The sequence below is a fragment of the Melozone crissalis genome, unplaced genomic scaffold (genome assembly GCF_028551555.1).
Source record: "Melozone crissalis strain CALT ecotype California unplaced genomic scaffold, PUWL_Pcris_2 ptg000045l_1, whole genome shotgun sequence".
NCBI lineage: Eukaryota > Metazoa > Chordata > Aves > Passeriformes > Passerellidae > Melozone > Melozone crissalis.
The window spans coordinates 23527429-23553459 of record NW_026535823.1 but is presented as its reverse complement, the minus strand read 5'-3'; the positions used below and the strand labels follow the sequence as shown (position 1 = coordinate 23553459).

General features: G+C 43.5%; 1 protein-coding gene across 1 annotated transcript in view; it reads left to right on the top strand.

Moving 5' to 3' along the window:
• EIF2B3 (eukaryotic translation initiation factor 2B subunit gamma) overlaps nucleotides 1-26031 on the top strand; it is a 95814-nt gene extending 69783 nt beyond the window's left edge. The window contains exons 8-11 of the mRNA XM_054285797.1: nucleotides 707-784; nucleotides 1500-1648; nucleotides 15334-15437; nucleotides 25815-26031. Coding sequence (XP_054141772.1) covers nucleotides 707-784; nucleotides 1500-1648; nucleotides 15334-15437; nucleotides 25815-25867 — 384 coding nt within the window. The 3' untranslated portion in view covers nucleotides 25868-26031. The remainder of the gene's footprint in view (nucleotides 1-706; nucleotides 785-1499; nucleotides 1649-15333; nucleotides 15438-25814) is intronic.

The following is a 26031-nucleotide window of genomic DNA, read 5'->3' as shown; positions in this document are numbered from 1 at the left end:
GAGCCAGTTCAGAATTGCTCTCCATGGATTTGTTCTTGGCTACCTCATGGGCTGTGTCTCTCTTTATTACCTACTGCTGCTCTGTCTGCTTATCTAACACCTGCCTTCTCCCTGTCAAGAGCCTTTTCTTGTGCAGCTTTCCATCATCTGGAATAGCCACTTGATCATCTTTAGTTTCTGTCTACTTAAATATCCAAAATACAATTTTGTTGCCCATGCTTCAGAGTGCTATCTTATAGAGTGGGCTGGACGCAGTCGTCTTTTTATGCCAGTTTACTGGTTTATATTTGTTATTACTTGCTTCCCTCCCTGGCTTTACTGGACAGTGTAAAACAAGCTGAGCTGCATTAGGAATGGCAGATGCTGGACATTGTGGTGACATACAGGATGTCACTGTGCTCAGCTGGAGCCAGCCTGTTTGCTGCTGCTGAGCCACTGCTTCTCCACAGGTGGGAAGCTGAGCTGAAAGGAGACATGTAGTGCACTGTGGTAGTAGTGTACCTGTCTCCTGTACAGAAGTGAGAGATGATAAATCACACATAACTGGTGGACATTTGAAGTGCAGTGACCTACCTTTCCCCATAACTTAAAATGTTTGTGGCAAATACCCTTGTGCAATGGAAACCAAAGCCATCTTTGAGCTGTTTATGTAACTTGTGGATACAGCACTATCATGTTAATTTGTGATGTGGGTTTTTTCATGTAGGTTCCCAAATTATTGCTTAATCTGGGACTGGAAGAGTCACTGGTTCATGGGTCTGCACAGATCACTGACAGAGGCATGGTAAGTGTTGCCTTTTCCCTTCTCTGTTCTTTCAGTAGTCTGCAGCCATTTGTTTCAAGAACTGCTTGCTAAAATTCAGTCCCATTGTTGGAAGTGAAGCCGAGTTCTTAAGTGTGGAATGGTGGAACGTAGGTGATGCAACCCAGAGTCTTCTGTAGGCTCACCCATGGGTTCCTGCCTTTCAGTCTCTTTCTTTTAAAATGTTTGGTAAAAAGTCTATCTTACTCCCAAGTCAGACACTGCAACCTCTTGTTCCCTAATGGCAGTTCCTGGTAGTTGAGCAGTTTGCCTCCCTGAGGACACCAAACCCAGAAAGGATCAGTATTTTAGCTTTGCTTCTTGCTAATGTGTTTTGGTTGAATGCCAGCTTCAAGCCTCCCTTTAACAGGTCTCACAGGGCAAACCTGAGTGAAACCAGTGAGTACCAGCAGGAACGTGCCTACCGTGCTTACCTTTCTGCAGGAAGCCTACAAAGCCAGATCCACTGGATTTTTTTAGGAGTTTTACCAGGCTAACAGACCTTGGGCAGACTGTCTGTCTGCCTATGGGATGGGCCCTAAATTTTCAGGTCTTTCCTCTGCCAAGGATCCCTCAGGGTAGAGCAGGGTAAACTTTATTGATGAGTGCTTGAGACGTGCTTTGGGAGAGATGTATGGAGAACACATATCAGAGAGCTCCATGTGCTTTTGCTAGTTTCTGTTCTTTTCTTCCCTAGATTGGGTCAGACAGTATCATTGGGTCATCCACACAAATTGGAGAGAAGACATCCATCAAACACTCCATCATCGGCAGCATGTGTACCATAAAAGACAGAGTTAAGATAACAAACTGTATCATAATGAATTCTGTTACAATTGAGGAAGGGTAAGTTACCTTTTTGTACCTTACTTCCCTAAATTTGCAGTTTCTTTTTCTAGATAGATCCTGAGTGAGTAATTTTTGTCCTGTAAAGAATCCTTAGCCAGAAGAGATGATGGGGGTGTGCTTCCAAAGACCAAGTCATACATAAGTCTCTATAAGCAGTCCAGAAGTGCACAAGTGAAATGAACTAAAAGAGTCTTGGAACATAAATGTCTTATTTTTACAGTAGACCCTGTCATCTTCAGAATGTGTAAGTAAGTTAAGTGGATGTATGAGTCTGTATGAGCTTGTGTGTCATTCTTCCAAGTGTTATTTTAGTGGCTGGATCAGTGAGTATCCCTGAAATATTTTGAGGCACAAAGCATATTTTAAAGTGGTATGCTTGCCAGCTAGAAATATTCTTCTCACATTTGAACATTACAGCTTCACCTAAAATGTGATTTTCTTTGGCCCTTTTTTTGTCATCCTGCAGCCTTTACTTTACCATTGCCTATGCTGAGTAATAAAATAAATTAATAAACTTTTCAAAGAGAAAATCTGCCAACTAGTAGAGGTTTCTCATGCACTAAAGACACTGACTAAATAGTTAGCCTTGAGCTGTACATTTCCAAATGTGGGAAAAGTGGCCTGTCTGTAATTGTTGATGTCTGCATGGCCCCATCTTTCCATACATGCTGGCTTCCTGTGGATGTCAGTGGAAAGGAAACTGCTGATTGAGTCTGTGCAGACCTGTATAAATTCTCTGCTCCTTCATGGCTTGAGGTTTGCTTATGGCCTCAGGAAAAAGGCCAAACTCTTAAAAAATGCCAAGTTGGCTCTGAAAGTTGCATATCTGAAAAACATAAAACCCCAAAGGATGTGGGGTCTATGGAGGATACTACTGTTACATAACTAAATTACAGGTAAGTATGGTACCTTACCACAAAGTGTTTGTCTTTAATAGAAATCCACAGTAATTTCAAGCACATCATAAATCAGAATTCCATTGAGTATAGAAAATAGCTGGTTTCCAGTTCAATCACAGATGGATCCAGTATGGCTGTATCACAAGCACTACTGTCATAAAAAGTAAAGGGACCTCTCTCATTTGATCATGAGACCCTCTGTCATTTTGATTAATGAATTGATGCCATAATCATAATGGTTTAGTTTTGCATATGAGGTCAGCAGCTCTGCCATTAAATAGCAGAGGCAGCTAAGTGTATAAATAGCACTACTTTTTATGAAGAGTCTCAGATCATCTTGTATTTGTCTGCATTGGCATTTAGTAGTGCTCTAAATCCTAAATCGATCCCAGAGCTGTTATGGTAAGCATTTCACAAAATTCCACAAGCATTGTAAAGTTGGTGATATATTATCTTTAAGAGAGATAAACTGACTTTTGGGGTAACATTTTTGTGAGTTCTAGAAAACAATGTGATCCCTAGTCACTCTTAGTGAAAGCAATATAGCCACCAAAGAGTGAAAAACCTCACAGTCCCAGGGGTTTTACCCCCTTTAGCTGCTCTGTGGTTACTGAACACTGATGCACTGGAGTCAGATTTGTAATTATTCGTCTCCAGGCAGAATTAAGACTATAGACCCTGGATCTTTATTGCAAAGCATACTCTAATTAATATTATGTAGATCTGCACAGATACTGAGCTGATAAATTATTTCTTATTGCATCATGATATGTCTTAAGATTAGAGGGGCATGAAGTCATGCATACACAGGTAGTGAGAAACAGAAGTACTCTAGCTGCTGAGTTTTGTTGAAAGAAGCCTTGCTTGCAGTGAAGGATTTCTATGTATTTTTCAATGTATTTTGACTGTCTTTCATTACTTTGGTTAAATCTGATGGATTTTTGCTAAAATGCTAATCATTCTTACTCGTGTTGATGGATCCATTTGGAACAGGTGGATAAATTATATGTGGTTTTGCTCTAAACTGTCCACAGTGGACAACTCCTTATAAACACTTCTTCTCCCAAGTGTCTCTAAAACATCTTAGGCTTTATCTAATCACAACTTTAGAAAATGTCTTCATCTTTAATTGGAAAGTCAGTATGTGTTGGCTGATACGGGTCAAAATGAGCATAATAAAGTGCCTTGACAGATCTAATTCATTTTTATATTGCACAGCAGATTTCCTACAAGTAAGGCAGTTTTACCAACTAAGGTGTTGTATATTAGAAACTTCTGAAATTGCATTGAGAAGTGGATAAAAACTGGGTCATTTAAAGAATATACATTTTTATACTGACATGAGCAGCTCAACCAGACTAATGGTCTAGTATAAAAGTGCCCAAGTCAAATGTGAGTGGCAACTGCAGGCCATTCTCAGGAGTGTTCATTGCAGTAACACCAGCTTGAAGCAGTAGACTGAGAGGACTGCAGTGAGACACTTCTGGAAAAGACAAAGGTGTATAAATAACTCAGATGACAGAAAGATCAGATAAATCTTTTAAAGTTGGGGTAGTGGGAACAACCAAATGCAAAAATTGCTCTGCATTCTAAGTTCATTTATCAAGAACTACATGGCACTGCCTTAGTATTTCCCTTGCCTCTTCTATGACCTCTAGCTTCTCTGGGTTGAATCTTTCTTTTTCTTCCTGTCTGAGCTGCAAAAGTGATCAGCAGCTTCAGTTCATTTTGCCAATATAGGAAAAGCAAAACAAAATAAACAAACAAACAAAACTCACCAAAACCAAAATTTAAAATGTTTATTTCTTGGTAGCTCTCCTATGTGATTGAGGGTCCTGTGCCGTAACTGCTGCAGCATCAAGATCCACAAATTGTATCTCCAAACCAGAAGAAAGGTTTTGAATAACTTCACAGCTGGTATTTAACACCAGCTTCTGAAATGGATAAATTCTTGCTGTGTAGGTGGGAACACCACAAGGTGCTTAGAACAAAACCAGGTATCTCTTCTTAGGCAGTGGTTGCCTCATTACTGGAGGAACAGAGGTCATGGCCTAGGTGATGATAACTTTCCCAACTGAATGGATCAAGTAACTGGGGTTAGTTTGGACAGTCCATTGCATACTGTTTGCAAATTATGATCTGTCCTCCAGCAATGGCCGGTGCATTTGATACTCTGGAGTGCCAGAAGCTGAGTTTGTTTGCTTTGGTGTGTAGGGCTTCTATTACATTATATATGTCTCCTGTGAAGTGATTTGAGTAGATATGAATCCCCCCTTAGAAGAGATTACAGGGGATTAAAGAAGCTAGTAACAGGGCAAAATAATTGGTAGTCCTTTCTTAATGTGTTTCCCACTGTGCAGCTAATTCTTCCATCAATGAGACAATAAAATAGCAAAGATTACATATGTGCTGAATGATGGACATACTTGACCAAGCTGGGAGGGATGTAATTTATACAACAGCACAAGTGCTGAGAGATGCTGGCTGCCCAGGTGGCAGGCTGCAGTGGCAAAACACTTCTTTTTTTCCCTCTGGATGGCTCCCTAGAGCTCAGTGACAAACGACTACACTGAGTTACATAGTTGGAAAAAAATCTACTAATCGAGTTAAAATCATAGGTTGCTTGAAAACCTTGTCTGTGGGGATGTTCCTGCAGTAGCTGTGTGTGTCTTTAGTCCCTGTAGTGGCTCAGGACTGCCCCTTTGCTCTGTTTTCGTCAGGGGTGGAGCAGCACAAGAGGGTCCCTGGATTGCTGCATATTTGGGGCAGGAGTCTCCTCATTGTAGCTCTCTTGCAAAGGGACAGTGTGTAACACCCACAGACTTGACTGAAGCTTGGTTGCCCAGGGGATTGTGCCATTTGGCAAATGAAAAGTAGATCTGATAAGCATGGCTGGCCAGCTGGTCACAGCAGATGAGGAGAAGGCTGAGGTACTCAACCACTCTTTTTGCTTCATTCTTCACTGTCAGTCTCTCTTCTCACACCTCTCAACTTTATGGACCATAATTCATATGATCAGACATTATACTGATCAGAAGGCTGAAGCACTTCTCCTATGAAAACTGAAAAAGTCGGGGTTCGTCAGAAGAGAAGACTCCAGGGACACCTCATTGTGGCCTTTCAGAACTTAAAGGGTGCTTATAAAATTGATGCTTACTTCAACTTCAGCCTGGCCTGCTGCAATAGGACAAGGGCTAATGGCTTTAAACTAAAAGAATATAGACTAGATATAAAGAAGAAATTGTTTACTGTAAGGGTTTTGAGGCATTTGCACAAGTTGCCCAGAGGAGCTGGGACTGCCCCATGCCTGGAAATGTTCAAGGCCAGGCTGAATGGGGCCCTGATCAACCTGGTCTAGCTAAAGATGTCCCTGCTCATTTAGGGGGGTGTAGACTGCATAGCATTTAAGGATCCCTTCCAACCCAAATTACTCTATGGTTCTATAATGTTGTTTCATTTGGTAGACTTAGGCACACTTAGCTGTTTTGAAATGAGACCTAGATATGGATGGATTCATTTAGTTTCAGGTTCCTGTACTGGCTTTTGTTTTAGCAGTCAGTGGTTGGTTTGTTGGTTTTTATCAAACACTGGCTTTATTTTTACCAGTCTTGTTGTTTTACTTAGTTTGCTACCTTCTGGCAGCAGGAGCATCTAATTGCTCTGGTCATACAGGACCTTGTGCTGAAGCGCTCTGAGCGTTACAAATAATATTAACAGGAAAAACATGTTGAATCCTTTATTCCATCCCTGCAGATAAATATTTCGAAATCTCTTGTTTGTTAGTAAAACCATCCCACTGTATACACTTACGGGAAGGAGCTTGGCCATTTTATTTGCACATTATATCCTTTTTCCTTGGTTGTGGAAAATTAATGTTTCCCTAGTAAAGATTCAGGGGAAGGGACTCTTTAGTAGGGAAAAAAATCTGGACTACTTAGAGGTTAGTTGAGAAGGCAAGCATGAAAAGCTCAGATAAATACTGAGTCTGCTGTAAGCCATGCTTTGAAAAGGTCTTGTTGACGTGGTGGTAGTCAGTACCGTAAGGACTCTGTGGTAGATATAGTCTGAAATGAAATATTTTGCTGCTTTGCTTTTTTTCATGGAAATACAGGAAAGCATTCTGCTTCAAATGATGTTTTTATGGAAATCATAAGTAGGCTGCTCTGATTATCAGAGAGAGCAAATGGCCCAAGATTTGCTTCTAGATTTCACTCCACAGCAAGAAAATACCAGATCTTCACAGAGAAACCAAGGAAGCTAAACCTGTCTCACCTGTAGTTTTACCAGAAAAACTGTATCCCAAACCAGGATTAGCAAAGGGAAAAGGAGAGTGTACCCTCCAGAAAGGAGTTTGCAGCAGATATTTGCCAGTTAGCCTTGATGCAGTGGGCATTTGGTTCAGGAACTGGAAGAGTGGGGCTGCAGGTGTGACTGAGGTTATTGAGTTTGTGCAGGGGTAGGAATCATTGAACAAAACCTTCATATCTTTACTTGTAAAGTTTGCAGCATGTTGTTGGAACCACATACAAACATTCTACCCAAAAGAACTGAACTGAACTGCTGAAGTTCCCCTTGTGGCACACAGCTAAGGTCACCTTTTGGAAAGGGAAGGGGTTAAAAAGGCAGATATGTTTTGGGTCAGGCTGCACTGTGATGCCAGCAAATTACAAAGTGTTGCAGCGTCAGGAAACCTGGAATGCGAGGGAGGTGACACCAAAGGCTTCAAGTTACAAACTGCAGGGAGGTGATGTGAGTGTTGAGGACAGAGGGAGAATTAGAAGAGTTCCACAGGAAGATGTGGTAAACCTTGGGGTTCTGACTCCCTGGGCACAAGGAATAGGCTGGAGTAAAAATTAGTATGAAGGACTAAAGTACCCAGATATGTGAAGAAAGAACTGGCACCGAAAATGTTTTGTCAGCCAAAACTAGCATCATCCTTCTTCAGTCATGTGAAGACAGTAAGTTATGCACTGGATTTTGTTAAAGGTGTTCTGGCTACCTGTGTGAAAGTAGATGGACAGATGTAATTCTGCTCAGTGAGGGCACTGGAGAGAGACCACATGTGACTGGTTAAGGCTACTCTAGTTTACCACATGTCTTCAATTTATTGCTACTTTGTATGAGAAAATGTACAAAGGAAGAAAACAACAAGCAGGGCAAGCTGGATTGACTACTAACTGCAGATTGATTGTGAAGTTTATTGGTTGTTTCCTCAATAGTGCCAAATCAGCACCTGACATAGAAACAGTTAGTGGTTTGAAGAAAGTTGTAATTAAAACCAGGGTGGAATTGAGTCTTTGTAGGGGTTCAGTGCATAAGTAGTCTTTGTCCCCTTGGACAGTGGCAGTACAAAAGCATGATCCTAATCCCAAGGCAACATATTTTACAGTACCTAACCTCATGAAAAGGAATGAGGAGGTGAAGTTGTTTCCAGCACCATAGCTTGCAAAGCTGAAAATAAAGATCTGCTTATGCTGAAATTCCCCAGCATTTTGTATCTTGAACCATTTTTTAAGATGGCTATTGTCTCCTGGACACTTTATCTTGCACTGCCTCCCTAGAAAGAGGAATGAGTTTAGAATAGATATCGCAGAAAGCAGGTGAAAAGTGAAAGCTTCATTCAGAAAAAGCACATGCTCATCTTAAATATATAGATAAACTATATAATGGATATGGATAAAAATTAAATTCATGAAGAAAACTGTATGTATTGTAGTCCCTGCCTGTAAAAAGGAGTCTTATTTCTCTTGATTATGTAGCAGTTCTGTCCTTTCTGTCACACCTCTTGGTTTTAAACTGTGAGCATTTTTGGTCAGGAATTACAATTTTCATTCTACTATTTAATTCACTGCACATGCTATGTAAGATACTGAATAGAGGCAACCTCTGGCCAGCAGAGTTTCCTTTCAGGAAGATAAATTGAGGAAGACTGCAAAGTAGGAAACTAGTAAGTAGGAAGTAGTGGAGCTACTTGCAGAACTGGTTTTCTGCAAGTAGCTCCACTACTTCCTACTTACTAGTTTCAACTGAAGATTCTACTGTATCTAATGTATTGAGGAAATTTCTCATATAATACCTGTTATCTTGTGTCTGAAACATTATTACTAGCAGCTCCTCAAAAAAAAAAATTTCTTCTGGCTAGCTTCCTGGTACATCAATCTGTCTTAAATAAATCACCTGTTCTTTAATCTGAGATACAGATGTTTCCCTGATAGTGCAGGGAGCTCATCCCAGTTTTCCAAACATCTTGTAGATCAAATGTTGAACTTAAAGCAGATGAGCCCTGAAAAGTGGCATTTTAAAATATCTGCTCTCATTCTGCTGATTTGCTTCTTCAGGGGGACAGGGTTATGTCTGACTTCAGAGCTATAAATAAGCTTCTTTCTCCTGCTAACCACATGGGTCTAATCAAAAAGGATGGAGATTTTTCAAACAGCTGATTGCTGTTGGATTTTGGTGGGAATCTGGGTGTGAATGTCTCTGATGCTCTTTTAAATCTTCTCCCACCTGGGTATGGAAGACAAAGAAATTATCGCATTGTGCCTCTTGAGTTCCTGAGGAGACAAGGGTTGAACAAGTTCAGCTTGGATCTAAGAAGCCAGGTTCAGTTGTAAGGGTGTCATTTACAGAAACCTTTTCCATGTCAACCGAGCTCACATGATATGGAAACTGACTTAACCAATAATGTCTTACTAGGCCACAGCTCTCAACCCAGAACTGTGCTTCCAGAACCCCAGAGGTCTCCTTTTTCTGTGCCTGTTACCTCGCTCAGTCTGTCTGAGTTGGTGGGAAAGTGAAGCAAACCTAGAGCTGGTAGTGAACATATAATTTTCCTGCTTTGTTTCCTTCACATAGACACAAGTAGCTTTTCCTGGCCATCAGTGAAGTGTCTGTAAAATCGTGAGCTGGCCTACACCTCCCACTCTGCACAAGAGAATCCAGAGGGTGGTCAGTTTTCCTCTGTGTGGGGTTTCCCAGTGTAAACTCCTTGCAGCATTCTTTTGCTGAAGTGTGCAGCCCTGAGCTTACAGCTACATAAAAGGCCACCAATTTGTTTGTTCCAGGATGAGCTGGATGTAAGTGAAGTTTCTGAGGTGAGGCATGACCTTCCTGGCGACCTCCCCCCGCACCCAAAGTTTCACTTAATAAAACACATTAAGGTATGTTTGAGGCAATCCTTTAAGGTCAGTTGAACTTTCACTGGAAAATACGAGTGCTGGCAAGTATATGCAATATGTAATGCAAAATGTTTAGGGTGTGGGGAAGAAGTGTAAAGGAGCCATACCACAGTGATGAGCTTGGCTAGAAAATAGACATGAAACAAGTTCCTTAGTGAAAACACCCTCAGAGACGGGCGAAGAATTTAGAGGGGTAGAATGATTTTGTTACCCCCAAGGGGAAAAACAGGAGATCAAAGGCCAAATTCACTTACGAATGCTTGCTTTGAAATATATCTATAAATTATAGCATGTACTGCTGGCATCTATTGTAGGCTTTAGTATTTACTTGCGTGTATAACGTGAGATTCATAGTGCCCGGAGTTCTTGTGTTTGTGTGTAAAAGTGTGTTGGTGTAAAAATGTATTGGTTTGTAAAGCATGCTGGCAAAGGCAACGTTTCAGGTTCCCAAGTTCTCTATTAGTGTTTTTGCCTCTTCCCTGTTTTTCCATGGTCTTTATGCCTCACCCCTGTGATCATGAGTGCCAGCCACCAGCTCACTAGCTAGCAGGGGATTCCTTCAGGGGTTGCTGTAGGTTTTAGAACTCTCCCTGACTCCTTGCCACGTCTTCAAATTGTTAAGGTGCCTGTGGTGGCTGTTATCTCCTTGGTCAGGGCAGAAGGGGATGTTGCTCCCAGGGGAATTCACATCTGTTACCCCTCAGTCAGCAAAGTAGCTGCTGAGGCATGTCACCCTTTGCTCTTAACTCCCGCGTCAGTCTCTCTGTTTCGTAGCTCATCTGGAGGCGCACGAGACCCGACTGCTTGGCAGGGCAGAACGGTACCAACAGGCTGTCCCAGGCTTTGTGCTCCAGGCTTGCTTTCTTGTGAGTCTACAGTTTTAAGCATTGCATTATAGACACCTCATTTGCTTTGCTGCCCAACAGAGATTATGTCAGGGTTTTGGCACAATTGGATTAAAGTACCAGGCCTGGATAACTTCCATTGGCATTTCAGGAGATTTGCTGTAAGGCAAACCTGTGACATTCATACCTTCCTAAGCTTGCACAACCAGGGCGAGAGCTGCAGTTGAGGTCTTGACCTCAGTTACTTAAGCCCCTTTCTCCCAGGAGCGTTCATCACTTTAATCACAGAGTCCTAAATAATCAGTGGGTAGCCTGTAATTAGGGGGTTGTGTCTTGGACTCCTGCTGCCTGCTCCCGGTGCGCTGAGCACTGCGTATTTTGATTTCCCGCTCCCCCAAAGGATGTTTGATCTCAGATTTACACTTCAGAAAATTAAGAAGGGTATGGCACCTCAGTCCCCTGGCAATCTTCCTGCTTTCAGTGGTAGGTGCCTTGCTTTGCCTGAGTATCGCAGTGCTGCAGCGATTGACACACTTGATTTAAGAGTTTGATTTATAGACCGATACTTGGGCTGAAAGTCAGCAGTTCCAGGGCTGCATAAATCAGCCTGTCTCTGGGATTAATACTTCCTTATTTATAATTTCGACAGGAGATGGAATTCTTTCCCAATTCTTTACATTTCTTTCAGATGTAATCGACCACCCTGTCCTTTGGTTTAAAGCTATGTGACTTTGCCACAAATAGAGGGAGGGGAAAGTAAGCCGAGTCCAGGAATTGCTGTGCTATAAAAGCTCCATATTGTGTGCTCTTGGACTTTGCTTTCTCCCAGCTTCCTTCAAGCCCACACAAGAGATGGACTTGAGGTTTTTTTGGCTTTCTTCCCCTCCCCCCTCCCTCCATACATACGCTGACCTTTTAGAAAAATAAATAAAAGATAAAGAAGGACCTGGAATGTTGCAGAATGTGTGTACATTTTGCTCTCTGTTGTTTTCTGCTGGGATTAGTTGTTTACAATGGGGGAGAGAGGGAGGGCAGAGGAAGGGAGGTCTGTGGCCTTAACTGAAATTAGTGGCATTTCAGAGTGATCTTGTTAGGTGGTCTGCAGTTTAAAGACCTAAATCCTTGTAATCCCCCCATGCCTCCTTGGCCACTACTCCTTTTGCTCTTGTTCTCTCACTTTCAAAAAAACCCACCCCAAAGTCGGGCTCTGTCTCTCAGATGCAGGCACGTAGCAGACACACAGACACACAGACGTAGGCACACACTCTCTCATATGCTCCCATTTACACGTTGTACCTGTAGAACAAATTAATGCTTTAGCTACATCTGTTCCCACTACAGGACTAGGCTTGTAAAATGCTCTCTCTAGAACGCAGATGTACACTGAATATTTTTATTTATTTTCTGAAAAACACCCAGCTGCCAGACTTTCAGTTTGTGATTACACTTAAAACAAATTCAAATTGAAATTTCAGCCGTAAATCAAATGCCCCAAATTAGTTCCTCTTGTGGGTTTGAACATGCTCTTTGGATTTTAAGGTCAGGAGATATCCGTTTTCACCGTGCTGAAAAGTTTAAAAATATACTACATTTTCAGGGGAAAAAATAAATATGGTTTGCATTATAAAGCAGTACATCAATGTGTGCATATGCGCACACACACCAGAGCTGATGAAGCTGGATGCTGTCAGAGCACCTTTGAGGGCTAATAGCACCTAATTGTTATGGAAGGCAGGAGCTGTGGTGGCAGTTTAGCCAAGGAGACTACAGCAGTGCCCTGAGATCTGGTATTTACCCTGTAAGAGAATAAAAGTTTATTCCTTACTCTTCAACTTGAAAAAAATAGTAAAAATTAAATAAACACACAAAATACTTCTCTTGGCAGGCTTTATAACTTTTTTTTTTTTAAAGAAAAAAGGCATTTACAAGTGGTTTCAAAATGGCTGTGTTACATCTGTCAGCGGGTGAAGGGAACACCCACAAATTGTGTTTTTATCTCTTGAAGTTTTGTTCCACTTGAGCAATAAAAGCCGGATTTGCTGCTGGTTTGTGTGATTGGGGTAATCTGAGCATTGAGTATGGCTTTAAAACTTCTGCAGTTGGTTGGGTTTATAAGTTTTAAGAAACTCCTGGGGTGGTGGAGTTCTTGGGTTTTGTTTTACCCTGGCACCAGGGAAGGGTTGATTTGCAAGCACCTGGCACAGACAAGTTCATCTTGGTTCCCTGGCCAGTCTCTCCCAAAAAATGGTTTGGCAGGAACCCCCATTATCTTTGATGTTAATGTCATCAGCAGTTTCTTGGTTACAATGCTGTTCTTTCTCGGGGAGTTGAAAGCCAATGCTCAAGTAGGCTCTGAACACACATGCAGTATTCTCCAGCCTGAGCTGCAGACCAACAGCTTAAATCCCCTCTCTTTTGGGGAATATCCTCCTGCATGAGGATAATGCTGAGAGGTGTAGTGCACTCACAGCTGCTCTCATGCTCGGGAGTAGTGATAGATGGTGGGAACCTGAAAGTTTCAGGGGAAAGCTTTCATCTGACTGGCTCAAAGCAGTGGAGGAGGAGGTATGCTGGAGTGCATGTTTTGGATAGGAGCCATTTCTGTGGGAAATGAGCAACTTCTCCCATTCCATTCGCTAGACCTAAGCTAAGTCAGGATGGCAGCGGTGGGCAGTTCTGCTTCCAGTGATCCCTTCCCTAGCCCAGCATAAATGCCAAGTTTTTCTTGCTCTCAGCAGCTGCTGTTGCACAGGGGATGGCCTGAGCCGCTGTGTGAGCACACAGGCTATTGGAAAGGAAGCAGATTGTGACAGTGCGAGAGCAAAGACAGGCAGGGGTCTGCTGTGTATCTTTGCCGCTTTTTATCTTATTAACATGTTAGTAAAAACCGTGCCAAAGCAACCTGAGCTGGTTGCTTGTAGAATAATTGCTCATATTGCCTCCTTATAGGTCAGCAGAGGGGGGGAGTTTAAGTGAGTTAAAAGAATAATTGTTCAGAGGGGACAGCCTGTTCACGGGGGGTTGTAACTGTGAACCACTGCAACTGAGGTCCAGTTTTATTGCTTTTACTCCTGCAGAATTAATGGCGGTTTTGTGGGGCAGATGGTTTCTGCTCTGACTCACACAAGCAACAGAGTTGTAATATGTTTAATGATAAATTCTTTGTTCTAGATAATAGTGTTGTGTGAGCAGGAAAATACTGTGAATTAATTTTGAGATCAGCGGTCTGGAGTGAGGATCGATGTTTCACACTTCTGAGGACCTCAGCTGACTACTGCTCCATTGAATACAGAATTGAGGCTCAGGGCTTTGACCTAATACCAAAACTGCTCTGTTAATTCAGACTCCAGGCTAACAGTTCTGTCCACAAGACGGCTTGATGGTGCTCTGCAGCCGTGTTTCACTAGGGCAGAGAGTAGTGGTGGTGCCCATAACCAAGGTGGGGAATGGCTGCAGGTCATTAAACTGGCCAGCTCACTGTGCAGAAGGTCATTGAAGCCAAAAACTTCTATTTTTGACAGAGATCAGCTGTTGGACTGATAATATGCACAGTTATTGTAATTAATATTGACAGAAATACTGGGAAGCAGATATGAGATGCTGTGGTTCACAGTAGGAATAATACTGAGCTATCTAGAGGGAGCAGATTACCTGCATCTCCCCAGGGTTATAGATCTCACTTATACCCTCTTCCCAATCAGCTGGTTTTGATGAGTGTTAGTATTTTTAGAAACATCTTAGCTGTGTTTTCTGTCCTTCAGTGACTCCTATCTACCTTTGCATATATGAAAATAAGAAAAGAAATCATTTGATTCTCAGCTATTTTCTTCTCTGTAGCTTTGAAAGAAATTGCATTTAATGCTGTTTAATACGATGCATCACGCTGAGGGAATAGCATTTCAGGACACATCACAGATACTAGTTAAGATTGACAAGTTCCAATTTACTGGCAGAAGGGGCTCAGAGAAATGCTGTAACTCAGAAACTCTCAGCACAGAAGTTACAAACCCAGCAGTTGGACTCTCTTTGGACGTTGGGATTGGCAGATTTGAAAGCTGATTATTACAGATTCAAATACATTTTGGAATAAAGTGGCTTTTGCTAAAGTTCTATCCTGTGTAGCACTTCAGACTTAGTGATGTCAAAGGCAACATGAAGCTGAAGATACCCAGGGCAGGTAGTGTAGGTGTAGTGTGGGTTTCATTGGTTTAGTACTGCAGAATAATCATGTTTGGGTGCTTGAATGTAACACGAACAAAGCTGACCAGCTGAGCTATTGATCTGCCCCTTCTCTCCACCTTTTCTTCGTGCCTGACAAGTTGGAATGCATAAAACTGCTCAGCAAAATTTGCAGAGAAAGACTGTGCTGCTGCTCCTGTTTTTAGCTGGGGAGTTGAGCAGAGAAGCCACCCCTGCAGTTACCCAGACTGTCTGTGGAAAGTACAAGACTTGATCCAGGTCCCAAGTCTTTATTTACTCAGTTAAGTATTTATTCTGTTGAGGAAATGTAGAGGAAAGCTGTTCTAGCGGGAGGTAAAACTGCAAACTCTTTTTTGCAAAGCCAATCTGACACCTGGCATTTAAGTTTTTCCAGCAACTGGGTGTGAGGATCAAGAGGAAAATGGAGTTTTTGAGAAAGGAGCTGAACTGAACCTACTTACAGGATCATGTCACAGAGTCATTAGATATTCCAGTGGATACCTTTGTTTTGTATCTGTCATTTAAAGTATTTTATTGCTTTGCTTGTGTTTATGTTGTAGGTGCTGTCTTCAGGGCAGTGTTATTTGTCATAATGCTGTGATAGAGAAGGGTGCAGACATCAAGGACTGTTTGATTGGAAGTGATCAGAGGCTGGAAACCAAAGGTAAGTACAAAAGCTGTATTTACTGTGCATTTGTCATCATTTTAAGAACTTCTTCCTTGAGATTTTACTCTTGCTTCTTCATGAAGTGATAGTGAACTGTGGCCGTTCTACAGTGGGGTGTCCTATAATATCAGGACTTTTTTCATGGAAAGTACAGCTTCTTGGCATAAGTTCAGTGGTTTGCTCCTCTGAAGTTGGCAGAAAAGCTCTGTTTTTCTTATAAGGAACAAGATTGGGTGCTGAGACAGTCTTTTCCCAGAGACCACAATTAGATCAGCCTGAGGTTGTCCTCAGCAGAAGGAGCCATTATTTTGACTAGTAATCTTTGTCAGTGGCGGGGGCAAAGCAAGCAAATCTATTGAACACACAAACATTCTTCTCTGTAGATGCTCCCAGCCCACAGTGCCAGTGTGTTCACTTTGCTCCAAGGAAAAACTCAAGGTGGAACATCATATTAGGACCTGGTGTGCTCAACTACATTCAGATCTGCTTCACTGCCATGAAGTACTATTTTGGGGCTTCAGAAAAGTCACAGCTACGTGGCCCTCATTTATACAAAGTTCAGCTGTCCAGTGGGAGTGCTCGTGGTGAGGGCTCGGTGGTAACCGCATGAGTGGAACTGTTGATTTCCTGCCCTAAGAGATAATGGGCAGGAAATGGCTGTTTCAGTGACTGCATCCCAAGCAGAGGCTTTTTAATGAATATTTATGGTTGGGGTTTGGCAGATCCTTGCTCCAGTGTGTAGACCGAGGACAAAAGTGAGTTCCTTTGCAGGCTTCATGTGAAGTTATTTAGTCAGATCAAGATTTATTTGCTTGCTTTGTCTTTGTGGGTGGATTCCCAGTTCTAAGTGTCTTGATACAGAGCAGGGTTTGAACTTAATGTAGTATAGCATAACCTATTGTCAGCTTTGCATATGACAAATTTTAAATTGAACTAAAAGTACAAAGGACTCATGAAAACAAAGTATTGATCTTGCAGTTGCATGCCTCTGATACTGTAGGTAACACATTGAGTTCACTGTGGTCTTGGTCTCTGTGTGTCTACTCATAGCTTTGCCCATCACACCAGTCTGAATTGGTGTCCTTTGTGGGGTTCATTGCCCCCTGTCATAGAATCATTTAGGTTGGAAAAGTCCTTTTCATATCATCAAGTCTAACCATAAACCTAACGCTGCCAAGTCTACCATTAAACTACCATGTCTCTGAGTGCTGCATCTACACATCTGCATGAATCACCAGGGGAGATTAATTGGGTCATGTTTGGTTAACCTGTATTGTGAACTGTGAGGACACCAGGTGTAGATTTAGCTAATATTTTAGGAAACAGGAATATATTTGATTTCTTTGGTAGATGATACCAGACAGAAATATCCCCCTTTGACCTTGATCACAACCACTTCAGAAGTACCTTCCAGGATGGAGATCCTAGTCTGATTGATTGTAATATCAAAACTAATCTTTCTTCTTGATTGTCTTTGTCATCCTTGTCTGAATATTTTTTAGGGTGTCTGTAGATGTATTTGCAGGGAGAATAACAGAGCTGTACCAATGGATCATTTGCCTATTCTTGAGAGTCTACTGCTCCCCTCCCCAAAGTTTAAACCCACTTCTTGGGTTAACTAGAGGCTGTTTAGAAATGCATGATTGACATTAGCAGAGACATATTCAGGTAGATTATAAATATACCATTATGCTGAGCAAGAAAAAATAGTAAGGCCTCAGTTCATTTTCCTGCCTCAGTTTCCTAACCATTCTAGAATTTCTTTGGGCTGGGGTCAGGTTTGCCTTGGTGGTCTGGGATCTGTCTGTGAAGTTCATGACTTACTTCCTGCACCATGGAGTCTTTCCAGCCTAGCATGTCTCTTCTGACCTTGACTGATCCCATAGTAGACTGGGTCTTCTCTTTTTCACTGGGAAAGCATGTCATGACTTCCTTTCCCCTGCCCAAGACTTCCTGTATCTTGTGCCAAGCTTTTGGTGTGGCCCTGTAAGTCTGTTTCCATATTGCACCCTTCATCAAGACTTTGGCTGTGTTTTTCTGTTTGGTAACTTTTCCTTCTTCAAACTTGAGCTTCCATGGCTGGGTAAAGAAAAAACCTGGTTCTCTTGGGTAGGAGCCACCTTTTCTTGCAAGCTGATCACCCTTCAGCAGACATAAGCAGTAGCTGCTGGCTGCTGACCCTAGTCTGGGAGTTACACATTCCAGTTTCTGGGAGTAGAAACCTCCTCAGCAAAACTCCATACACCTTCCCAGAAACAGTAAAAAAATAAAAATATAGCAGTCCCTTATTCCAGAACATCAGCCAGGGTTCATCAAAGGTAGAAATATCCCTGAATCATCCTACACAGCCCAAGCAGATCCCACAGTTGACTTTGCTGCAGAACTGGCTGGTAGAGCTCCCTGCTCTACCATACTAGTCCTGGCCACACTGCCCAGGCAGCTTGGGGTACAAGAGCTCTTTGAGCCAGAGGTGCACTGACTTCCTTTCATAAAATGAATTCCAGTCTCATGCAAGGAGGATGGCAGGAGAACAGCTACCACAAATGATAGGCAAATGTAACTTAAACCAGCTCTCATCCTTCTCCTTCTGCAGAATAATATGTGTATGTTTAGGGTGGTCCAAATGGTACAGCTGGGAGTAATGGGATTGAATTAAACACAATTTAGGTTGGCTATCTGGAGCATTTTCCTAACGATGTGGTCTGGTAGGCTGTGGGATAATCTCCCTGGGGACATGGTGGGAGACCTCATCACTTAATAATGGGCTTGGCAAATCTCTTGACACCTAAATAGAGGGAATACTCCACCACTGGTTACAGGGGTAGATCAGAGGCACCCTGGTACTTTCAAACTAAAAAGAAAATTGGAGACCCAGGAGTGCTGGCAACTGTTAGCAGTGTTGACCCAGTCCTGCATTGACTTCCACCCTGTCACAGCACTGCCAGAGACAGTATTTTTAAATGTCTCTGTTGAAGTCAAGGTATGGAGTTTTATTTAACTTCTGGATTTGCAAGCCATGTCTCCTGAGAGCCCAGCTATTCTCCTACTGCTTTTATTGCCATGCCTTGGAAGCATCCACTTTCCTTTCTCTTTGATAGTTAAAGGAATTTGCTAGCAGAGAATTAACAGATGGGCTTTGTGAAAGCTACCTCACCAGGTAGCAGTTTGAAAAACATGTCGGTACCTAAGAAAAAGGCAGTAATTCTTAGAAGAATAGGAAATGCCAGACAGCATTCTGAAAGAACATTATTGCACAGAGCATTCAATCACTGTTTTGAAGACGGTTATTAAGACTACACTGCAGCCTTTTTGATAAACCTAGTTTTACAGAGGAGCTCAAAAGCAGCATGTGCTCAGTGAAGTAGGACTAGAGAGAGGGAGTGTTGGTGATGGGCCAGTCGAGGAGTCAGATGAGCCTGGAGTCACCAAGTACAGCTCCCAAAGGAGTCTCTCAGCCAGATTCAGCAGGGAGAGCGTTGTACATCTGGTATGAGTTAGCCAGGGACAAGCATGTATGGTAAAGCAGCCTAACCCTTCTTCAAGGTAAAGTGGCCTAACCTTTCTTCAAAGCAACACCAGGAGTAGAGGCAGTAAACATTCACACAAAGTATAAAACTGGCAAAATTGGTATAAAATTCATTACCTCTTCCCTTGCTTTCATCTCTGTTGTCATTGAGGCAGGGATGTTTTATTTGCGTATTTATTTCCAGCATCATACATGGGGCTCCAACTAGATCTGTGTCCTACCTGATCCTGACTCCTGCTTCACAGCTCTCCATTATGGCTCTGTCTGAGCACCAGGCTCATCCCAGTCCTAGCCTTCTCTTTGGTTTTTCTCCTAGTGTTTCTCCCATAGAGACTTTTGTTTTTCTCTCTTACTTGGTTATTCCCAGACACCCACCTGACACCTCCTCAGCTATGATCGGACCATAGCTGCTATCTCCAGTCCCATGCTCCTTTTTTCATCTAGCATTCATTCCCTGACTGCTTTCAGTTGGAATGCATCCCTTTCTCTCATGCCCAGGCAGGCTCATACTGGGCACAGGAGGGGATTGGTTCTGTGCCAAGTGCTCCACTGGTCCATACAGCTTGGAGGAAGCCCTGCCTTCCTCCTGCACTTCCATGGTCAGGAGTGCTCACTGCAATCTCTGGAGCTTTTAGCTGTCCTCCTGAGAACATGTGCAAACTTCAGATTTTTTTTCAAAGGCTTATCACATAGCCAAAACTGTGTGGTTTCTCACAAGAAGAGAAAAAGGCACATATCCAGTAAGGACTGGTTCCCGTTTCCAATCATTTTCCAAGTCCTGTTCCAAGCTTGGAGTCCCAGGACTTCTCAATGAAACAGAATAAGATTGTTTTATTTTAATGAGGGCCAAAGAGCACATTTTTCTCTAATGTCATCCTCTAAAGGCAGGTACATTTTATGGAACCTCCACATGTGAATGGTTCCCTGCTTGTGAGGAGGCTTCACATGAGCCAAGATTTAACAGCGTAGGGACAGAAAGGAACTGAGAGACTTTCTGATGCTCTCACTACATTCAAGTAAGGGCAGGCATCTGCTCTTGCAAGATGCTGAGTACCTCCTGGTGCAGTCTTCAGGAACTGAAAACACTTAGCACGACACAGGGTTGGGATCAGAAGGCATGCTGCTGTGCAGATGGGAGTTAGGAAATCTCATGAAGAACAGACACAGACTAAACAGTGCACATATGTATATTGTGCACAGGAGTGCAAAATGAGCTGGAGGTGATGTAGGAATGGTGTGAATTTATAGCAAAACTGAGAGATTGGTAAGATTTCTCCCTGAAGTAGTTTAACTGCTGAATGCCCATGACAAAGATATTGTTGGCAGTTAAAACAGGCATCTCTTAAATAGTTGACATTTTTGTTGCAGTGACTATGCAGTGACTATACTACTAACTAATCCTAATAAGCCTCCTTTCCAAGTTGTATAAAAATGGTTTATGAGTTCTGGCCTTAGCAGTGGCGCAAAACTTCCTTAGAATATTAGAATATCCATCCAGCGATGCTTTGGCCTCCCTTCTGCTGCTGGGGACTGCCACACTTGTGCATACTGTCATTCCCAGCCAGGGAAGTTCAGGCTTCCTGAGTGAGCGGGTTAAATGTGCTGCCACATTCACAGCATGCTGATATTGAAGTCTACCCAGAAGGCAGCAGTTCATAACCTTGTGGAAATATTTTTACATGCTCCACGCAGAGAAAATAACTACTTCTGCTCTGGTGGAACTCAGGCACATGAAAGAGCCAGGAAGAACACCCCAATAGATGCTGAGAAAGGACATAGGCTTGTGTCCAGTGCTCCAGGCAAATATGGCACCTCTGCCATCATATCGGGAAATTAAGATGTAGACAGTGAGACTGCTGTTTGTGAGATCCCTGCTTGCATTTGCTGTGAGGGAGTGATAGCCCATGGGACCACTGATGGATGTAATCCAGTCCCTTCTCACACACTTTGCTAGGACTCTGTCCCAGTGTGAGGACATCAAGCATGTCCCCCTCCCCAAGGAGCTTGCTATCTTAGTTACATCCTGAGCTCTGGGTCTCCTTTATCCTTTACTAACCTTTCTTCTAAGACCCTGTGTGATCAGTTCCCTGTACAGCTCTATCCTCTACCTTCACTCCCTCAATCTATCTGCTCCAAGCCACAGTAAAGTCATCTCTCATTGGGCACTGAATCACTCTTACCTTCACACTCTCAAGACACATCTCAAGAAGGGTTGAGAGCAAAGGGATTAATTCTGGTTGAACTATGAAAAAAACCTCAGCTGAACCATGGGGCCACCAGCACTGAGAACTGGTGGTTGTTGGATGTAAGGCAGAAGTAAGATCCCTGCTGCCTGTCTCTTCTGTGGGCTGGAGGCCTCAGCTGTGGGCCAGAACTGATCTGCCTGAAGCTACCACTAACTCCCCTGGGGTGAGCTGCACATCCCTCATTCTCTGCATAAAGGAATCCTGGGAGCAGCTGGAACACTCAGCTCATGGGGATCATCTTTGCTGGGGACCCATGGGCTCAGCTGATGCCTGCACATTGGGGCTGACCTGGCACTTGGGAGAAATTGTGAGACACGCCTGGCCTTTGGGGCCACAGTGTGGTCACCCTGGTCTCCAGTGATCATGTAAGTAAAGCTTGGCTGAGGAGAGAACAGGCCTTGACTGGAAAGTCCCACTGCTCTGTAAACACAAACAAATCAGCCCCCATCACCTGCTTCCCTTCTTTATCTGTACATGTAATTTAAAACACCCTCCAGCCTCCCAAAGTCAAGCTTCAGCTGCTTCCCATCCCCTTAAGCCCCTTTAGTTCCTCTCCCCCCCCTAACCTGGCTGCTTTTCCAGAGCCAACCATCACTGCAGAGACAAGTTGCTCTTCTCTCCCACTCTCTGATCCTTTCTGTCCTGGGTGAATGTGGTGGGAACCACCCACAGCGTGTTTTCGTGCATGCGTTTCTGCAGCCACCCCTCCCCCCCACCTAGTTTTTTAAGTTAAACTATCTCTTGCTTTAAAGAGAGCAAATACACAGCAGTGGCTTTCATCACTGCTGTATAATAGAGCAGTAATTCTGTGCCAGGGACTGTTTTCTATTTTATTTTAAAGGGTTTATAAAACAGTGTATGTAATTGAGTGAGTAAACTGAACGTTTTCTGGAGCCCCTGAGGGCTGAAACTTCGTGGTGGTCCTGGGCCTAGGCCCTAACCCTTTTTTTTCCTCTCTTTTTTTTTTTTCCTCCCTTTCCCCTCCTTCCCCTCCTCCTTTACAACCCAGCGTTGCCACCAGCAGCAGCAGCAGCAATCTGTCTGGGGCTAATTGAGCAAACAACAAGGAGATGCTTTCACATGGCTTTTAAAGGAATGCTCCGGCATCCCCTTTCTGTGAGTGGCTTGGCAGGAACCTGCCAGGAAGGCTGGGGAGCGCTGGGTCCCCGGCCCCCAGCCTGCTGCTGGGGTTTGTGCTGGGCTGCGCAGTCATTTCCGCCCCTCTGTTTATTTGCATTACAATTTGTTTTTAGCCAAGCACCAAAAGCTGCTCTGCTTTCTAGCTCGCCATGTGCGTATGTTTTTAAGGGGCTAGTGTACAGTATGTGTAAACAAATGTCTTCCCAAGCAGGAACGCGTATATAACGAGTGACAGGTTTTTGATTTACACTCAGTAAAGTCTCCGTGGACACTCGGTTCAAGCACCCAGGCAGATTTCAGGCTGGGCTGCGTCAGCAACTTGAAGCAAAGTGCTAATCAGGAGGTTGAATGTGTTGATCAGTTCTGGATTTGCTTAGCACCAGATGCTCCCAATCTGAGAAGATCTAGTTGAACATGATTTAAGGTTGAAGAGTCCAACTCTTAAGTCTTTCTAAAAGTCCTTTCTCTAATCTGTCTTCTTTTTCTGTGGGCTGAATGCATCTGTAACCCTGCCAGTGTCAGATAAAAGGCAGCCTGGTAAGAAATCCGTAATGGGGAGCTGGGGAAGGAGAAAGGGAGCTGAACAGCAAAGCATGTGAGGTACTTCTCCCTCCTCCCCCAGAGTTTCAGGCAGAGTTTCTGCGGGAACTGAGCTTGCTGGTACCAGCCAGAGCCACTGGCAACTGGCAGCCACGTCTGATAATGAAACACCATCCACAGCTCAGCTCTCTGGCACTCACACTGGAGTCTGAATTCCCTTCCCTCCTCAAGAAGGGCTTTGGGAATGGAAGAGGGAAGCAGAGTGAATCCTTATCTGCCTACCACATCCCCTTGGGGTGCGGAATGCGGCTTTGTTTCTAGCAAAACCATTCCCTTTATCGCTTAAAAACTTTCTCGCGGATTTTAGGCAGGCAGATTCATGTGTTTTCTGTAAGCCTTTACAAGAAGAAATACGTTTGGTGATATGAGTCTGAAGTAGCAGTGACATACCATGTGTGCCCACTTTGGGGAATCTGGGCCACGGGGATCAAGGAGGAGATGAAACAGGCACAGGGGTGAGAGATGAGGGAATGCAGGCTCCAATTTCCCATGTGGCTTTGGCTGCTGAAGCTCCCTAAACTCACTGCTGCCTCAGTTTCCCTGTCTGTAAAACAGGAATGCTCTTACTCACCCGTTCTCAAAAAGCATTTTGAACTCATCAGGTGTAAAATACAAGACACCATAAGGCTGCTGCAAGCATGTCAGTGCAAAATACAAATAGTCTGTACCACCTCTGCAGCAAGGTATGTGACAGGACCCATCCCAGCTCTGCACATTTAGGACTGTGGAGGATGCTGTCTGAAATGAAGCAAGAAGTTCCTTATTAAAAAGTATTGCTACAGATAACCTATATATAGAACCATAAATTGACATGGCTCTCTATAAGCCTAGATGAAGGCTTGTTTAATCTGCAGAGGCATAATATAATTACTCTCACTGGATGGTAGCCAGGGTCTTATTCACATCATAGAAATCAACATGATAGATAGTCTGCTTGGAGGAGGTTCAGGAATGGAGTCACAGGAGTTGCTACAGGGCCTGTTGAGATATATTGGGAAAGTTGTTGGGGGTGAGGAATGTTATAGCAAGAAATGCTGCAGGTTGGATTTGAGGTACCTTGGCAAGGCTGTGTGGGGTCCAGGACGGGAGGAGAGAGGTGCTGAAGGCTGGACTTGGGGCTATTGGCAAGAGCTGTCCTGGAGAAGTTGTGTGGTGCTACCTACATCACGCTTGCACCTGGCACTTGTACAGTCAGCCCCTCATTTTCCTGAGCATTGCATCCACCTCTGCTCATCCTGCCCAAAGTGCTGGAGACTGAGCTCCAGGATGTTAATGTGAGGCTCCAGGACTAATTACCAGTTTACAATAAATACCCTTAGCAAAGAGCTGAATGTCTCAATCTGATACTGCAGGTGAGAGGCAGCCCCTTGGTCTCCGTATTTTAGCCTTCACAAAGGGTCTCTGAAAGGAAGTGATGTGGGTCACTCATTCTGTCCCTCAGGCTGAGAAGATGGCATATGATCCATATGATTGTGGGGTTGAGGTTGTAGTGAGAAATTATCTTGCCACAGTGCAGAAGTTTATAGAGCACAATTTGATCAAACCTTTACTGGAGCAATGGTTTGCACAGCACAAAGGTTGCATCTTGAATTTTAAACCAAGAGAAGCACCATTTTGGCCCAGCCACCTTGGGAATTGCCAGGAATTTCTTCCTTTAGCCAAAGGTGGGATATTTGTTGTTTTGCAGCAGTCTTGCAAGATCCACTCCCCGGAGGGGAGGAGTTTTAGGTAGGTAAATAAAACACAGCTCATCATTTCCATCATCCTTGGCTATCTACCCCCACTGCTGTGTAAGGTGTGGGAGACACCAGAGCCTCCATTGGTGTGTCCCAGCCCCTCACAGGCCTTGACACTTTATCCCAGGCTCCAGAGACAATTGTTATTCCTAATTGCAGGAGGTAAGATGAAGAGCCTAAGGGCATGGGACACACCATCTGAGCTCCACCTGGATAGGTGTCCAGCTCCTGGAGAGCAGTTTAGATTCACCACCTCCCCCACAGTACCCCGAGGACACCCACTTTGAGCACACCAGCTTTGTGTCATGCTCTGAGGCCACATGCTTGGGTTTTTTAGGCACTGGGCTTTCAGTTGTGTGTTTTTATTATTTTGGCTTTAGATCCTTTATTTGCAGTCCTTCCCTGACAAGCTGCTTTTGCATTTTAAAGGGAAGGCTCTTTCAGTACAGTGCATTAACAGTGCTGGGGCAGGGACTGGCACATTAATGTGTCCACTGGGGCTGTGCAAAGCTCCTGGGAACAGGCAAAGGAGTGACCTTGCAGAAATTGCCCCTCCAACAAATTTGCTCCTGAGGGTCAGATTTAAATTTAAAAAAAATAAAAGAAAATAAAACACAAAAAAACTCTTGTTTTTAAGCTGCCAGGGCTGAGTTGAGATTGCTGAGAGGATCTCACACTGCCTTGGTGATGGCCCCCTGGTGCTGAGCAGCCCTTTTCCCCCCAGCATCCAAGCAGTTTGGGGTAGACAGTGCTCTTTAGTGCCAGGGTGGATTACTGTTCTTTATGTCCAATCTCCATGTTAGATGTTGATGGTTCCTTGCCTTGACCTAGGTGTACACCTGTCAGTAGCAGCTGTGACTTCCGTAGGGCCGCTCTTGTTTATTAGTGACACATACATGTGAAAACTCTCATTAGAGAAATCTCCTGATGTTTAGTCAGTTGTTTAGGCTTTCACCATGTGTGTGGGATACTGTCGGAGAGACGCTGGAGTTCAGCAAATCTCTACTTGAGTTCTCCAGAATCTGCTTTTCTCATTTGTTTTAAAGTTGCAGATTTAAAAAATGCAAGGTCTGAAGCTCTGCTGCAAAACTCAATTGCTCTCCTTTTCCTCCCTCTCTCTTTTCAGCCAAACATGTTAATGAAGTCATTGTGGGCACCGAACAGCTGATGGAGATATAACCCGAGTAGCTTTTAAAGATGATTTTATGGAAGCCAGCAGCAGAACCAGATGTTCAAGCGTCGTAAGATCATCCGTACAGATCAGTACTGGCATGGTTTACCCTGTCATTGCTCCTTTCCTGTTCAGCTTTATATTTATGTCTTAATAAAGGAGTATTTGCAGA